Raw genomic sequence first — 17,667 nt, forward strand, 5'->3', positions numbered from 1 at the left:
TTAACAATCCGGGGAGGGTGTTAGTTTAGGGTTGTAGTTGCCTGGAGGTGTACTATTATTGCGGTTTTGAATGGGGATAGAGATGCCCTTTCTTTTATACCTGTTGGGAGCGCATTCCACATTGATGTGGCATAGAAAGAGAATGAGTTAAGACCTTTGCTAGTTCGGAATCTGGGTTTAACGCTATAGTGATGCATGCTTGGTTATGGTTTGAATTCATATCAAACAATTGCGAGAACGACTTTTTATTGTCAATATCGGCTGCTGAGTTTAATGTTTTAATGTTATCTGCTGGTGGCGTGCCTCAGAATTTTTTCAATGGGAAAAAATGTGCCTCGGCTCAGAAAAGGTTGAAAAACACTGGTTTACACCAGCAGAGAGAGCGATTCGGACCGAAAAAGCGACAATTACCCCATTAATTTGAGCTGGGATGAAAGATTTGTGGATGAGGAAGGTGAGAGTGAAGGACTAGAGTGCAGTGCAGGACGCATCATTTTTCGCTCTGACCGTAACTTAGGTACAAGCTGGCTCATTGGATTCCACACTCTCTCCTTTTTCTATTGTGGATCACGGATTTGTATTTTAAACCACCTCGGATACTATATCCTCTTGAAAATGAGTCGAGAACGCGAAATGGACATTCACAGTGACTTTTATCCCCGCGACAATACATCGGCGAAGCACTTTAGCTACGGAGCTAACGTGATAGCATCGGGCTTAACTGCAGATAGAAACAAAAGAAATAAACCCCTGACTGGAAGGATAGACAGAAAATCAACAATACTATTAAACCATGGACCTGTAAATACACGGTTAATGCTTTCCAGCCTGGCGAAGCTTAACAATGCTGTTGCTAACGACGCCATTGAAGCTAACTTAGCAACGGGACCTCACAGAGCTATGCTAAAAACATTAGCTATCCACCTACGCCAGCCAGCCCTCATCTGCTCATCAACACTCGTGGTCACCTGCGTTCCAGCGATCGACGGAGCGACGAAGGACTTCACCCGATCATCCGTGCGGTCGGCGGCTAGCGTCGGATAGCGCGTCTGCTATCCAAGTCAAAGTCCTCCTGGTTGTGTTGCTGCAGCCAGCCGCTAATACACCGATCTCACCTACAACTTTCTTCTTTGCAGTCTTCATTGTTCATTAAACAAATTGCAAAAGATTCACCAACACAGATGTCCAGAATACTGTGGAATTTTGCGATGAAAACCGAGCTTTTTGTATTGCATACAATGTGTCCGAATACTTCCGTTTCAACGATTGACGTCACGCGCATACGTCATCATACATAGACGTTTTCAACCGGAAGTTTCGCAGGAAATTTAAAATTGCACTTTATAAGTTAACCCGGCCGTATTGGCATGTGTTGCAATGTTAAGATTTCATCATTGATATATAAACTATCAGACTGCGTGGTCGGTAGTAGTGGGTTTCAGTAGGCCTTTAATTATGTTTTATGCAGTTGAGACAAGTTTATGAGAGCAGTGTGTGTTGGTTTTTAAAAGGCATTTTCCGTTGCCAAGCGACGTGTGACTTCAGTGAGGAACTGTTTTTGTTAGCTTTAGCAATTGGCAGCGACAGTTTGTCGACTCTGACGGCTGCTCTGTTACATTTTTTCACCGGCTTGTGTTACCTCTGGTTAGTAAAGAGGAGCTGTCGCCCGCCCCCGCCTACGGTGTGGGCACATCGACTGTACGTGAAGGTGAATATGGCGGGGGGGTCAGTGTCGCACAGATACTGTATGGCTGGATCGGGGAATTTCATTTAGTAGGTAAATCTACTGTTAAAATGTTGGTTAATGTACTTTTATAAAAATTTGCTTGAATGTTTAAAATGTGAGCAGAAATGGTTTCCTCTTGTTAATTCAACCTAAAGTGTTGGTTGCACTTTATTCAAATAAGATGTGAATACATTGGCCATTAATTGTGGTTTACATAGATAGATAGTACTTTATTGATTCCTTCAGGAGAGTTCCCTCAGGAAAATTAAAATTCCAGCAGCATTGTACAGAATTGAGATTAAATTTAAAAGTAAAAAGTAAATAATGGGTGTATAAATGGAAACAAAATAGAAAAATATTACAATAGAATAAAAATAAAAAGCAACAATGAGAATAAAAATATAGCAGTAAAATAAGAATATAACAAGAGAAACTAGGCAGTAGTGACCATGTTATGAAAAATTATTGCACTGTTATTGTTTTGCATCCCCTGTCATCCTAGTACCCCCCTCCCTCCCAGAGAGGAGTTGTACAGTCTAATGGCGTGTGGGACAAAGGAGTTTTTTAGTCTATTAGTCCTGCACTTGGGATGAAGCAGTCTAGCACTGAACAGGCTCCTCTGGCTACTGACAACGGTATGCAGAGGGTGACTGGCATCATCCAGGATGGTCACTAGTTTTTCCACAGTCCTCTTCTCTGCCACCGTCACCAGTGAGTCAAGTTTTATTCCGATTGTAGAACCGGCCCGCCTGATCAGTTTCTCCAGTCTGGAGCTGTCCTTCTTAGATGTACTGCCCCCCCAGCACACTACGATGTAGTACAGAACATTGGCAACCACATGCTGGTTTGAATCCATAATTAATTTATACATAATTCCCTTACAAGAAATAACAAGAATAGAGAAAACTGCACCTGTAGTGTCCAGTATTCAGTATTCATTTCAGTCACACTGCTTGATTTTTTTTATAAAAAGATACTAAATGGATTTCAACTCATCGTTGCGGATTGTATCCTTGTGGAAAAAAATTATATTGTCCCTGAATCGTATTAGCAACCACAGATATTGAATCTTTACACCCCTATTACGTGTAGATTGGTCCTGACAGTATATTTAATGATGGTAAAGGGCTGATGGTCCAACACCATCATTTTCATGACAAAATCGCAGTGTCCTCTTTGGACAAATTCTTGTCACTTTTCAAAGGCCACGGCAATAGGAATATCTCTTTTCTGTGCGTGTTTCTTCGGTATCGGGTATCTTCCGAGGCTTTCAAAACACTGTCGTAGCGATGCTGATATTTCAGGTAGCTGATAAGGTTTGATGTGTTGAAGCACAATGTTTGTTTTTAACTCCTTGCAGAATATTTGCAAAACATTTGGTGCTAACTGCACACGAAAAGTCTTCCTATGAAATACATTCCACACAATCGACTCCATGTGTGTTTATAATTAACTCGGAGGAACATTTACAACATGCTTACAGCCCAAGAAAAGGAGCACTAGATTTCCCCCCCTAAAGCATTGTACGGATAATCTAGCATCATTGGAGCAATATTTTTTTAAAATCAGTTATCGTAGCTATTTTTGAATATTATCGGTGTGGCGTCATAACCTCTCATATCGGCCCGATAATTAGCGTAGTCCTAATTTTTTATTTAAACAGTATTTTATTTGTTTTTTTTATAGTAACTTAGAGGACTAGTGAAAAAATAGTGCAAGTGGTTAAAAACATGCTCATATTTAACAGTGTATCCAAAGGGCCAGAAAATGCGTAAATAAATACATGTGAAAAAAGTTTGACAGCTTGAGGTGCCTGCATTCTTTCATGATAGTCGTGAAAAATTAAGACTAGATTAACAAAGTCATTCAACTAAATTACTAAAAATAATTTTGATACAAAGGATGTTTACATGAAAGAGTATCAGCACACCAATCAAAGTCCAGAACCAAAATGTTACCATTTGTTAGTTTAGCCCTGGTGAAGGTTGTCTCCTGTAATTTGGGTGATGCATTCATCCACCAGCCTTAATGCTTGTCACAGTATCATTGTGTGGGACGACACACAGGAACATGGATGACTGGTGTCAGGAATGGTGACATCTCAGCCCACGCTCCGGAACATAACTTTGGCGTCTGAAATGTGTTTAAATTTGTGCCCTCAGGACTCCTGGCCTTTGGCGTGAGCGAGTCAGCGCTGGTAAACAAGATCTTCACCGGCATCAACTTGGTGGTCCTGGGCTTCGTGATCATCTCGGGCTTTGTTAAAGGAAACACGGCAAACTGGAACTTGACGTTGGATGACTATAATGGTTTCCTTAACAGCACCAACGGAAGCGGGTCTGCAACGTCAGTATACTCTATATTCGTCTCCTCTCAATTTAAGAGGCCCTGCATTTGACCCAATTTTCTCTTCTGTCACCTAGTATTGACAAGCAATTTGGGACCGGCGGTTTTGCACCGTTCGGCCTCGCTGGTGTCCTGTCTGGTGCCGCCACCTGCTTCTATGCCTTTGTGGGCTTTGACTGCATCGCCACCACAAGTATGTGATTATTTTGTTTAGGTCACACTTGTGTCTTTTAGACCACGGGTTCTTAACCTTTTTGAACTCGGGCCCAACTTTTGCACTACAGATATTAACACTAAATTAGTAATCATACTATTGATTTTAATCGTATTCTAAAATTATATCTAACCTACTTGCAGTTTAACTGAATAAACCTTGTCCAATCATATAAAAGCATGTGTTAATCACAAAGATGAAGATCAAGGCTTAGATCAGGCTGATTATAAAAATAAGTACTAATCAATTATACTACAAAAGACAGCACTCATAAAAACGAATGAAAAATACATTCACGTACAATTACGCAGTGCTAAAATACATTCTAACTAAATTAAAAAATAAACTATAATAATTTATGTTTCTTAAAAAAACTGTCGATAAAATGTAAGTGCATGAAAATACAGCTTCACCACTTTAGTCAAAATTTTTGTTCTTAAGAAACTTCTTTGACTTTAGCGCCATACTTCTTCTTTTTGTTTGATGTTGACTTTTACGTTTTGTTTGTTATTGGCATAACTGCCACAAGTGGTGAAAAAGTGTATTACAATTAAGTACCGCTACGACCCAAGCGGACCACAGCTGAGAAACAGACATTTTTGGCAGTGCTCGAGGCCCCAACAATGGTTAAGAAACACTGTTTTTAAGAGCTGGCCGCATTGAAAATAACAAAACAGGACATCAATGTGCCGCCAATTGAGAAAAGTATTTTAATTGGTACTTAATTAAGCCTCTGTATGTATTCCCTTGGATTGCAACTAAAGACTTTTGATAGTCGACTATTTTCCTAACGATAAGTTGACTAATGGGATTATAAAGGATAAATCTATTTAGTGGCTCAAATATAGTCATCTGCTTTTAAATTCAGCTTGCGATATTTTTGGCATTTGTTTACTAACAAAGATGATTCATTCATTCAGAAATATTTATTTATACTGTAACTGTGCTGCTGATTAGGCTGTTACAAAAACAAAATAAATAACTATTGTCCAGTTAAAAGCAAGTATAGGTCCAGTGCTGACAAAAACAAAGTGTCATGTTTTATTTAAACAAAGAACGGCAAAAATATCAGCAATAAAAACAAACAACAAAGCTATATAACTTTCCCAAAAAGAAATATGCATTTTGAGATGATTTGTTTAAAATGCTGCACACAGGTTAATCATTGATAATTGATTAATAACTCCTGGCATTTTTTAGCAATCTAATAGGCTCTATTAATTGTGAACATCTTAGCTGTATTATAGATTGTATATTTATGATATCGGCACCATGTTGCCTAATGTTCATGGATGTCTGTGTGTGATTGACGTTTGTTATTTGGCTTCACACCTAAAGTTTACTGTAAAAAAAAAAGTACTTGAATTGATTTAGACAAACTTTAGCTGGCGGACTTTGGCTAAAATGATATTTAAATCTATTTTCAATCAAGTTCGTCTCACACTTGGGTATCTAGCAAGGTGACCATTTAACCATCAGATGTCTGACCTCATGCCTCCGCTTTAAAGCTCCCCTATCACAGATGTACTGCCATAATAAATAAGGTCCGCTTTGCAAAATGAGCAAGGTATTCATGCTTTTAACGTTACATTTCTACACTTACGATAAGTGTACACGTGTTGTTCTTGGTCACATGTTCGACACAAGGGGTGCTTTCAGGCCAGCAGGATTATACAGGACTGTCTCAGAAAATTAGAATATTGTGATAAAGTCCTTTATTTTCTGTAATGCAATTAAAAAAACAAAAATGTAATACATTCTGGATTCATTACACATCAACTGAAATATTGCAAGCCTTTTATTATTTTAATATTGCTGATTATGGCATACAGCTTAAGAAAACTCAAAAATCGTATCTCAAAAAATTTGAATATTTCCTCAGACCAAGTTAAAAAAAAAAGATTTATAACCGCAAAACAAAATCAAACATTTGAAAATGTCAATTAATGCACTCAGTACTTGGTTGGGAATCCTTTTGCACGGATTACTGCATCAATGCGGCGTGGCATGGAGGCAATCAGCCTGTGGCATTGCTGAGGTGTTATGGATGCTCAGGATGCTTCAATAGCGGCCTTTAGCTCATTTGCATTATTGGGTCTGGTGTCTTTCAGCTTCTTCTTCACAATACCCCACAAATTCTCTATGGGGTTCAGGTCAGGGGAGTTGGCAGGCCAATCGAGGACAGTAATGCCATGGTCAGTACACCAGTTACTGGTGGTTTTGGCACTCTGGGCAGGTGCCAGATCATGCTGGAAAATGAAATCATCATCTCCATAGAGCTTTTCAACAGATGGAAGCATGTAGTGCTCTAAAATCTCTTGGTACACAGTTGCATTGACTCTAGACTTGATGAAACACAGTGGACCAACACCAGCAGCTGACATGGCTCCCAAAACCATTGCTGACTGTGGGAACTTCACACTGGATTTCAAGCAACTTGGATTTTGCTCCTCTCCAGCCTTCCTCCAGAGTCTAGCACCTTGACTTCCAAATGAAATACAAAACTTGCTTTCGTCTGAAAACAGGACTCTGGACCACTCTGCAACTGTTCAGTGCTTCTTTTCCATAGCCCAAGTCAGAAGCTTCTAGAGATTTTAGAGCACTACATGCTTCCATCTGTTGAAAAGCTCTATGGAGATGATGATTTCATTTTCCAGCATTTCCCACTTGAAGCCAAACCACCGCCAGACGATGGACCCCCTGCTGTTTTTTTTGGGAATTAATTCTTCCTTCATTTGTTACCAGATTCGCACCTTCTTTCTCTCGTATTACCACTCGCATCACAGCTAACGTTACCCATGCCGCTACCTCTCTGCTCCGCAAGGGCATATACGTATGTGACGTATGACGTGACAGTATGTGAAGTATGTAGAAGGTGCGTTTGCTGTCTGTGAGAAGGAGACACAAGAAGTAGTGGGAAGAGCCTGTCGTGTAATGCCAGCAGCTAAAAGCAACTCCGTGACAACGTATACTCGAATATCACGATATAGTAATTTTCTATATCGCACAGAGACAAACCCGGGATATATCGCGTATATCATTATATCGAAGACTTCTATGGGAATGAACAACAAAGACTCAGATTTCCCCCACCCGGACGCGGGTCACCGGGGCCCCCCTCTGGAGCCAGGCCCGGAGTTGGGGCACGATGGCGAGCGCCTGGTGGCCGGGCCTGTCCCCATGGGGCCCGGCCGGGCACAGCCCGAAGAGGCAACGTGGGTCACCCCTCCAATGGGTTCACCACTCATGGGAGGGACCGTAGAGGTCGGGTGCATTGTGAGCTGGGCGGAAGCCGAAGACAGGGCACTTGGCGGTCCGATCCTCGGCTACAGAAGCTAGCTCTTGGGACGTGGAATGTCACCTTGCTGGGGGGGAAGGAGCCTGAGCTAGTGCGCGAGGTAGAGAAGTTCCGGCTAGATATAGTCGGACTCACCTCGACGCACAGCAAGGGCTCTGGAACCAGTTCTCTCGAGAGGGGCTGGACTCTCTTCTACACTGGCGTTGCACGCAGTGAGAGGCGACGAGCTGGGGTGGCAATTCTTGTTTCCCCCCGGCTCAAAGCCTGCACGTTGGAGTTCAACCCGGTGGACGAGAGGGTAGCCTCCCTCCGCCTTCGGGTGGGGGGACGGGTCCTGACTGTTGTTTGTGCTTACGCACCAAACAGCAGTTCAGAGTACCCACCCTTTTTGGATGCGATCGAGGGAGTACTGGAAAGTGCTCCCCCGGGTGATTCCCTTGTCCTACTGGGTGACTTCAACGCTCATGTTGGCAACAACAGTGAAACCTGGAGAGGCGTGATTGGGAAGAATGGCTGCCCGGATCTGAACCCGAGTGGTGTTTTGTTATTGGACTTTTGTGCTCGTCACAGATTGTCCATAACGAACACCATGTTCAAACATAAGGGTGTCCATATGTGCACTTGGCACCAGGACACCCTAGGCCGCAGTTCCATGATCGACTTTGTAGTTGTGTCATCGGATTTGCGGCCTCATGTTTTGGACACTCGGGTGAAGAGAGGGGCGGAGCTTTCTACCGATCACCACCTGGTGGTGAGTTGGCTGCGATGGTGGGGGAGGATGCCGGACAGACCTGGCAGGCCCAAACGCATTGTGAGGGTCTGCTGGGAACGTCTGACAGAGTCTCCTGTCAGAGAGAGTTTCAATTCCCACCTCCGGAAGAACTTTGAACATGTCACGAGGGAGGTGCTGGACATTGAGTCCGAGTGGACCATGTTCCGTGCCTCTATTGTCGAGGCGGCTGATTGGAGCTGTGGCCGCAAGGTAGTTGGTGCCTGTCGTGGCGGTAATCCTAGAACCCGTTGGTGGACACCGGCGGTGAGGGATGCCGTCAAGCTGAAGGAGTCCTATCGGGTTCTTTTGGATCATGGGACTCCGGAGGCAGCGGACAGGTACCGACAGGCCAAGCGGTGTGCGGATTCGGCGGTCGCGGAGGTAAAAACTCGGACATGGGAGGAGTTTGGAGAAGCCATGGAAAACGACTTCCGGACGGCTTCGAAGCGATTCTGGACCACCATCCGCCGCCTCGGGAGGGTGAAGCAGTGCACTGTCAACACCGTGTATGGTGCGGATGGTGTTCTGCTGACCTCGACTGCGGATGTTGTGGATCGGTGGAGGGAATACTTCGAAGACCTCCTCAATCCCACCAACACGTCTTCCTATGAGGAAGCAGTGCCTGGGGAATCTGTGGTGGGCTCTCCTATTTCTGGGGCTGAGGTTGCTGAGGTAGTTAAAAAGCTCCTCGGTGGCAAGGCCCCGGGGGTGGATGAGATCCGCCCGGAGTTCCTTAAGGCTCTGGATGCTGTGGGGCTGTCTTGGTTGACAAGACTCTGCAGCATCGCGTGGACATCGGGGGCGGTACCTCTGGATTGGCAGACCGGGGTGGTGGTTCCTCTCTTTAAGAAGGGGAACCGGAGGGTGTGTTCCAACTATCGTGGGATCACACTCCTCAGCCTTCCCGATAAGGTTTATTCAGGTGTACTGGAGAGGAGGCTACGCCGGATAGTCGAACCTCGGATTCAGGAGGAACAGTGTGGTTTTCGTCCTGGTCGTGGAACTGTGGACCAGCTCTATACTCTCGGCAGGATCCTTGAGGGTGCATGGGAGTTTGCCCAACCAGTCTACATGTGCTTTGTGGACTTGGAGAAGGCATTCGACCGTGTCCCTCGGGAGGTCCTGTGGGGAGTGCTCAGAGAGTATGGGGTTTCGGACTGTCTGATTGTGGCGGTCCGCTCCCTGTATGATCAGTGTCAGAGCTTGGTCCGCATTGCCGGCAGTAAGTCGGACACGTTTCCAGTGAGGGTTGGACTCCGCCAAGGCTGCCCTTTGTCACCGATTCTGTTCATAACTTTTATGGACAGAATTTCTAGGCGCAGTCAAGGCGTTGAGGGGATCCGGTTTGGTGGCTGCAGGATTAGGTCTCTGCTTTTTGCGGATGATGTGGTCCTGATGGCTTCATCCGGCCAGGATCTTCAGCTCTCGCTGGATCGGTTCGCAGCCGAGTGTGAAGCGACTGGGATGAGAATCAGCACCTCCAAGTCCGAGTCCATGGTTCTCGCCCGGAAAAGGGTGGAGTGCCATCTCCGGGTTGGGGAGGAGACTCTGCCCCAAGTGGAGGAGTTCAAGTACCTAGGAGTCTTGTTCACGAGTGGGGGAAGAGTGGATCGTGAGATCGACAGGCGGATCGGTGCGGCGTCTTCAGTAATGCGGACGCTGTATCGATCCGTTGTGGTGAAGAAGGAGCTGAGCCTGAAGGCAAAGCTCTCAATTTACCGGTCGATCTACGTTCCCATCCTCACCTATGGTCATGAGCTTTGGGTTATGACCGAAAGGACAAGATCACGGGTACAGGCGGCCGAAATGAGTTTCCTCCGCCGGGTGGCGGGGCTCTCCCTTAGAGATAGGGTGAGAAGCTCTGCCATCCGGGGGGAGCTCAAAGTAAAGCCGCTGCTCCTCCACATCGAGAGGAGCCAGATGATGTGGTTCGGGCATCTGGTCAGGATGCCACCCGAACGCCTCTCTAGGGAGGTGTTTAGGGCACGTCCAACCGGTAGGAGGCCACGGGGAAGACCCAGGACACGTTGGGAAGACTATGTCTCCCGGCTGGCCTGGGAACGCCTTGGGATCCCCCGGGAGGAGCTGGACGAAGTGGCTGGGGAGAGGAAAGTCTGGGCTTCCCTGCTTAGGCTGCTGCCCCCGCGACCCGACCTCGGATAAGCGGAAGAAGATGGATGGATGGATGGATGGATGGATCATTATATCGCCCAGCCCTACTTCACCGTAATACACATGTAATACATAACTATGTTGCTAAACACGTTATAATTCTGAGTGTTGGGTTTCAGCAGCACAGGCGTGCCTTCGCTCTTTAATATTGTTCCCAGGGCTCTTAAAGATATTGTACATTTCATTGTACATATAAAGTATATCAAAATAAACATAATAGGAGGTGTAATGCCACTAAGTGAGCTATTGCTGCTTTTTTCAGGCTTCTGATTAGACAAAATGTGCATGACAGCAGGTGTATGCGTTTGTGTGTAAACATAGACAGTTTTGAAACTACACTTGTGTGGATGGAGATCGTTTTAACCCCAAATATGTGTTTTTGAAACTCTCCGTGTTTGTGTGGACATGGTCTTAATCTCAAATGAATGATAAGTGTTTTGTTAGGAATGTGCCGATCCCTGCAGGTGGGGTGGGTGGTTCCCGTGACCCCGTGCTGGGCGGTCCTGCGGCGGCCGACTTGGGCGGGATGGCCTGGGGGGGGGATTGCTGATGGGGCCTTCCTCAGAGGTTGTCACGTGAAGACATCACGTGACAACCAGGTACTGAAATAAACACAGGTCTGGCTATAATAATTACCAATTGCAATGTCTGTGAGAAAAAGACGGAGAAGGACGTGCGTGCACAAAACAGAATGTCGGAATTTTATCTGTTGTTGGCACAAGGCAATATAACTTAATAAAAGAAAGTAGTTTCGTACTTTGACTTCTTCTGGACGAAACTACACAAGCTAAAAAACAACACATTCAGTAATTATTTTTAGAGCGCACTGAGATATTGAGGACACAATATCAGTTTATCACATACAATAATTTGTGCATTTCAAGCACAACAGCTGCTCTGCTCTGCTCAGGGACCCTTCTCGGCAAAAGCTGAACAATCAGAGCCTGCGGTCGGCAGCATTTTTGGCAGTCGGGTCATATTATGGGGGAAAAAAATCTACATTTAAAACACTTTCTTGTAGTCTACATAACATGTATTAGTATTTCTTTGTAAAACATAATCCATGCAAAATTTGGACCAGAGTCTTAAAGCCGCTTTCTGATTGTCCCTATAAGATGCGCCGTTTCGTGGGCGGTCTTATTTACTTGCCTCCATTTCGATCACGGTTTTTCTCGCCAGCCATGTTATAGTTTTTGCGCTTCCATTTGGAAATTACTGACAGAAATGGGTTTGAACTATACGCTACTTTGCATTAGAAATGGCAACAGGGGAGGATGCATATATGCATGTACGAGCCAGTCTGTCCCACAACAACAGAACAGAAAAAAATAAAGGAGCTTACTGACTACACCGTTGGACTACAATGGCAGACTCGTGCAAAGTATTTTGGGTAAATCTCTACCATATATGGAGATGGGAATGGCAAATGTGAAACATGTCACAAATGGGGCAAATTCCAAACGGCTAGTTTAAAAAAAGGCAAGATTGTTTTATAAATATCTCCGCAATGCCTCCATGGTTTGGTTTCAAATTTTTGGGATTTATGCAGATCCCAAATACACAAAAACGGGTACCAATAGGTAACAAATGTTGGTTTTGCCTAATAGCGCCCCTTTAAGTTCCTGGACACAAGAGGACTTAAAAGGGCAAAAAAATGTACATTTATAATGGATAATAGTTTTGGATTGTGTTTATTTATTGTGTACTATTGACTTCGTTTTGATCAAACAATTGTATGTAATAAAAGAAAATAAGGAACTTGAAATAATGTCTTGGTTAAACACTCAACATATATACATTGAAAAATGTACAATTATACATCTGATAGTTATCGGTATCATTCAATCTCACTCATGGATGATCGGAATCGCCAGCATAAATCGCTGATAGAAACATCCCAACGCTTCATAAATAAAGTTTGATTAATTCAACACCGCTAGGCATTTGCCATGTCAGCACCTCATTCTCAACCTAATGCTTTTCTCGCACCCCCCCTACAGGCGAGGAGGCCAAGAATCCCATGCGCTCCATACCCATCGGCATCGTGGCCTCGCTTCTCATCTGCTTCTTTGCCTACTTTGGCGTGTCTGCCGCTCTAACTCTCATGATGCCCTACTACGAGCTGAACATGCAGAGCCCCCTGCCCGAAGCTTTTACCTACGTGGGCTGGGCTCCAGCCCGCTACATCGTGGCCGTGGGCTCCCTCTGCGCTCTGTCCACCAGGTAAATGCCGACTTCTATTCGGGTTGTATAATTGTGTGGGTGCAAATGAAATACAATTATACCAACTTGTCTTCACCGTCTTCTCCTAGCTTGCTTGGCTCCATGTTCCCTATGCCCCGCGTCATCTACGCCATGGCGGAGGACGGGCTGCTGTTCCGTTCTTTGTCCAGGATGAACCTTCGCACCAAGACTCCTCTGCTGGCCACCATTGTTTCTGGCATTGTCGCAGGTAAACTGCCTCAGTTGGGATCAAAGACAGCACTTTTACAAGCAGTATGACTTTCTTGTAAATTGAGATTTTCTCTAAAATGTGTCTTCCCACAGCTCTGATGGCCTTCCTGTTCGACCTCGCAGCGTTGGTTGACCTCATGTCCATCGGAACTCTGCTAGCATACTCGCTAGTGGCCATCTGTGTTCTCATCCTCAGGTAAACACCTTCTATAACCAATAGTTTAGAGACACTTTCTCCTTCAATACCGTGAGAAATTGTCTCTAAAACTTTGACTGGTGAAGAGCAATTTGGAGATAACAGTAGATGTTTCTAGAGCAGGGGTGTCCAAACTTTTTCAACTAAGGGTCGCACACTGAAAAATTAAAGCATGCGGGGGGCCATTTTGATATTTTTCATTTTACAAACCAATACAAATCACTGATTTGTGTAACCTTTAGGGTTCCCCAGGGACCCAGAAGGGTCTCAGTCATAAAAATGTTAAAAACAAGTTATACTGTATATATTTTTTATTCAACGCTTAAAATACCAGTAGAGTGGAAAAACAAGTTGCCTCTATATTGAAGCTATTATCATATATATCGGAAGTTCGCAAATAAATAGATATGATCAAAATAGTATTAATCTGACGGCGATTCCCGAGCCATTTTGAGAGGTAATGAGGAAGCCAGACACATCATTGCGCGACGTAGTAATAATAATTAATTACATTGATTTTGATGTATTATTTTTTCAGCAATGCTTAAATGGCAGCTTTGTATTATAAGAGTCAACATTGCAACTTTTTCTCATTACATTTGACTTTTTTGCTCTTTTTCTTTCACTGTTATGATTTTTGGGTGTTTTTTATAGTGTTTTTAGAATGTGTCGCGTTCGTTAAAAAAATTAGCTGCGGGCCGCAAATGGCCTCTGGGCCACACTTTGTACACATGTTAGATTTTTCGGAAAGTAACACTTAGCCATTTAAAATAGTTTATTTTTAGTTCCAACAATTTGGCCATGGAGCACTGCGTTTAAGACGGTGGTCTCAAACTCAAATTTACCGGAGGGCCGCTGGATGGAGTCGGGTTGAGGCTGGGCTGCATGAAGTATTCACTTCAGAAACACGTTTTACAGGGTTTCAGTGGGTAATTAAAAAGCATTAAAAGTCATTAAATAGATTTTGCGAAAATTAAGGCCTTGAATGGCATTGAAAAGCATTACATTTGTATCTATAGGCATTAAAAAAATAATCAAATGTAGGCTTGGGCCGATAGTCAATCAATCAATTAATGGAAGGATAAATGAAAATTAACTTAAAAACTTTGCTGTCATTGATAAATTGCTATGTCTGTTTTTCATCGTCTCTGGTTTTTAAACTGGATACAGGAGGTATCACTTTCTATCGCTCTCAGCACCTGAGCACGTTTACTCGAGGGTGGAATTAAATGAACCGAGTGAAACCTCTTGTCAGTCTTCCACAATCTTTGTTTGGGTACGCGCAGGCAGGACCTACTAGCATTTCTCTTCCACACGTTTTTCCTGTGTGAGCAACCTGAACTCTTGTTGACTAGCTATTAGCTTCCTCAAATCGAATGTAAAAATGTTTCGACACTGTTGATTTCACCAAGAGATGGTCAGAGACACTTTCGTTTGCATACAGGAAGTTGCTCTTTGTTTTTGCCCAAGTGTGTTTGTTGTGCTGTCATTTTTGTGTCTGTACCAGTATTGTAGTTAATTTTCCTTTTTGCATACAGGAAGTTGCTCTTTGTTTTTGCCCAACTGTGTTTGTTGTGCTGTCATTTTTGTGTCTGTACCAGTATTGTAGTTAATTTTCTTTTTAGTGGTATTCCAGATTGTCATAATATATTTACCTACTAGCTGACCCAGGGTGTGCAAAGTTACAATTACAATGAACTATAAAGTCACATAAAGGGCCACAAAATATGGGCAAATGCCCCTCAGGGTGCGAGTTGGAAACCCGTAGTTTAAGGCAATCAAATCATTGTTTCACTTGCTGTAGTTATAATGGCTGCTTGTTCCAGTACTTTTGTGTAATCTTTTGCAGCTCAAGGCCTAAATAATTACGCCTTTACTTTTTTATCTAAGAAAGCTGCACTAATGTTGTTGTGTATCAAAATGTTGTGGAATGTGCTATAAAAAACACACACACACACAAAAATATCAGCGATGTGGTAGAAGCCGCAATATTTGAAGTGGTTTCACCACACGGCAGATGTTTTTTTTTGTTTTGTTTTTTTTAAAGCATATTGTACAATTTTGTGGTCCTACATTTAACATTTTCTATCATAGAAATTGTTAAATAAAACTAAAAATGTCAAAACTACAGTAGTATTGTTCACTAGAGGAGACCAAACCAATCAAAGTGCGATATTGGATTACAAGCGTGTAATTGTGATTAAAGGGTGTCATTTAATGTATAGTCGGCACTCATAATTTAGAAAAAAAATTATTTAGGTCATAAACAGATTTTTATGCTAGGGCATTGAAAATATTTATTTTATATTTAATAATTCCGACCGCGCACAAATTAATTTATCATGGGCTGGTCGGGAACCCAGGAAAAGCAATATGTCGACAGGGACCTAAACAGCGACTTATTCTTAGTAATACAACTTAATCGGGTTTCAACATGAATCTGTCCTGGAAGTAAACCCCTTTGTTTCTGCCAAAGGTACCAACCAGGAACCTTGAACTCGTCCAGCCAGACAGAGAAGCTAGTGGAGCTCGTAGAAGGCGAGAAGGTGGCAGTAAGCGGCGGGGACAGCGGCGATGAGTACACTGAGAACGAGGAAAAGCCCCTCCAGGAGGCTTTCACTTTCAAGCTGCTCTTCTGCCCGAGCGGAAAGACCCCCACGCAGACCTCGGGGACAATCGTCTACGCCACCACCGCCGTCATCTGTAAGTACAGAATACCATAAGATGTGGGCGAGTAAATTTTCCACCATCTTGACAACAAGCCTTCTTAATGTCGGCTCTCAACAGCCATCTTGATCACCGTACTGTGCATCATCCTGGCCAACTGTCTGCAGCAGCTGCTGGACGGAAATGGAATCGTGGTGGCGACTTGTGTCATTTTGGCTCTGCTGTGCGGAGTCTGCCTTATCATCATCTGCAGGCAGCCCGAGAGCAAGGAGGCCCTGACCTTCAAGGTAACCATTTCTTAGAAAATCACCTTGGTTGTGGTTTGGTATGTTGCAGTGTTTTCTGCTACACTCCATTTAGCAGCTGGGAACATTCTTTCACTGCAACAAACGATTGAAATGACTTTCACGCGCAAATATGGTTACTTTCATCGCTTTCGACTGACCTACATAAAGTACATTTAGTGTGTAAACAAAGGGTTTATTTTCAATCAGATTCTACACAAGCACTGAATATTTCAAACTACATTTTGTACACTGTGCTGCTCTCCAGCTACACATTTAGTTGTATTTCCAGTGGTGTCAGTTTCAAATTCAGTTTACGAAACCTGGATTATACTAATGTGCGGAGAAACTAGTGTACGCTAAGCCGGTTTACTCATTCATCTGCAAACACTCCTGCACAGCGTGACGGGCACCCCTGGGAAAACCCCAATGGATGTCAAGTACTGTAAAGGCTGTGATTGGTCAGCTCCTCTGATTTCAGATCAATATTTGCAACAACAACAAAAATTCCATCTGCAATAACACTGCCCATCCCTCTTTAATTACTAGGAGTGTGCTTCTCTACCTTAAATGGCAATCCGATATGAATCTCGATACATGGGCTACGATACGATTCACTAAGAATACTTTTTAAAACATCACAATACGATACGATTTGATGCAGTTTGAAGCTTTGCATGGTGAAAAAAAAAAAGTCTTATGTCAGAACAATGTGGTGTTTATTTCTTAAATAGAAAAATACAAAACAGACAGTTTCTGTATTGTTAGCAAATAGAACTATCAACTTCAAGGCATTGCAATCCATAAACTTAAAATAAAAGATGATGTGAATGTGACTTAAAAAATGCAAATTATGATTAGAACTGTAAATGAATTTGTTTCTGTTGATCTTAGTTTACCGTATTTTTTGGGCTATAATTCGCAGTTTTTTTCATAGTTTGGCCGGGGGTGCGACTTATACTAAGGAGCGACTTATTTGTGAAATTATTAACACATTACCGTAAAATATCAAATAATATTATTTAGCTCATTCACGGAAGAGACTAGACGTATAAGATTTCATCGGATTTAGCGATTAGGAGTGACAGATTTTTTGGTAAACGTATAGCATGTTCTATATGTTGTAGTTATTTGAATGACTCTTACCATAATATGTTACGTTAACATACCAGGCACATTCTCAGTTGGTTATTTATGCGTCATATAACGTACACTTATTCAGCCTGTTGTTCACTATTCTTTATTTATTTTAAATTGCCTTTCAAATGTCTATTCTTGGTGTTGGGTTCTTTCAAATAAATTTCCCCCAAAAATGCGACTAATAAATAAAACAGTGCGACTTATATATGTTTTTTTCCTTCTTTATTAAGCATTTTCGGCCGGTGCGCCTTATACTCCGGAGCGACTTATACTCCGGAGCGATTTATACTCCCAAAAATACGGGTAGCTATATTTTTATTTGTTCTACATTGTTAAGCAAATCTATTGACTGACTGACTGACATGAACGATAGGTCTGTTTTTATTTGAAGAATGACA

At 43.0% G+C, this 17,667-nt stretch overlaps 1 protein-coding gene across 2 annotated transcripts in view; it reads left to right on the top strand.

The window, feature by feature from the left end:
* The window catches only part of slc7a3a (solute carrier family 7 member 3a), a 45,513-nt gene that overhangs the window by 18,720 nt on the left and 9,126 nt on the right, over positions 1-17,667 (top strand). For both annotated transcript variants that reach the window (XM_062048800.1, XM_062048801.1), the window contains exons 4-10: positions 3,889-4,072; positions 4,150-4,265; positions 12,529-12,751; positions 12,841-12,980; positions 13,076-13,178; positions 15,655-15,881; positions 15,966-16,132. In XM_062048800.1, the coding sequence (XP_061904784.1) occupies positions 3,889-4,072; positions 4,150-4,265; positions 12,529-12,751; positions 12,841-12,980; positions 13,076-13,178; positions 15,655-15,881; positions 15,966-16,132 (1,160 nt within the window). The remainder of the gene's footprint in view (positions 1-3,888; positions 4,073-4,149; positions 4,266-12,528; positions 12,752-12,840; positions 12,981-13,075; positions 13,179-15,654; positions 15,882-15,965; positions 16,133-17,667) is intronic.

The sequence above is a fragment of the Entelurus aequoreus genome, linkage group LG05, assembly GCF_033978785.1.
Source record: "Entelurus aequoreus isolate RoL-2023_Sb linkage group LG05, RoL_Eaeq_v1.1, whole genome shotgun sequence".
NCBI lineage: Eukaryota > Metazoa > Chordata > Actinopteri > Syngnathiformes > Syngnathidae > Entelurus > Entelurus aequoreus.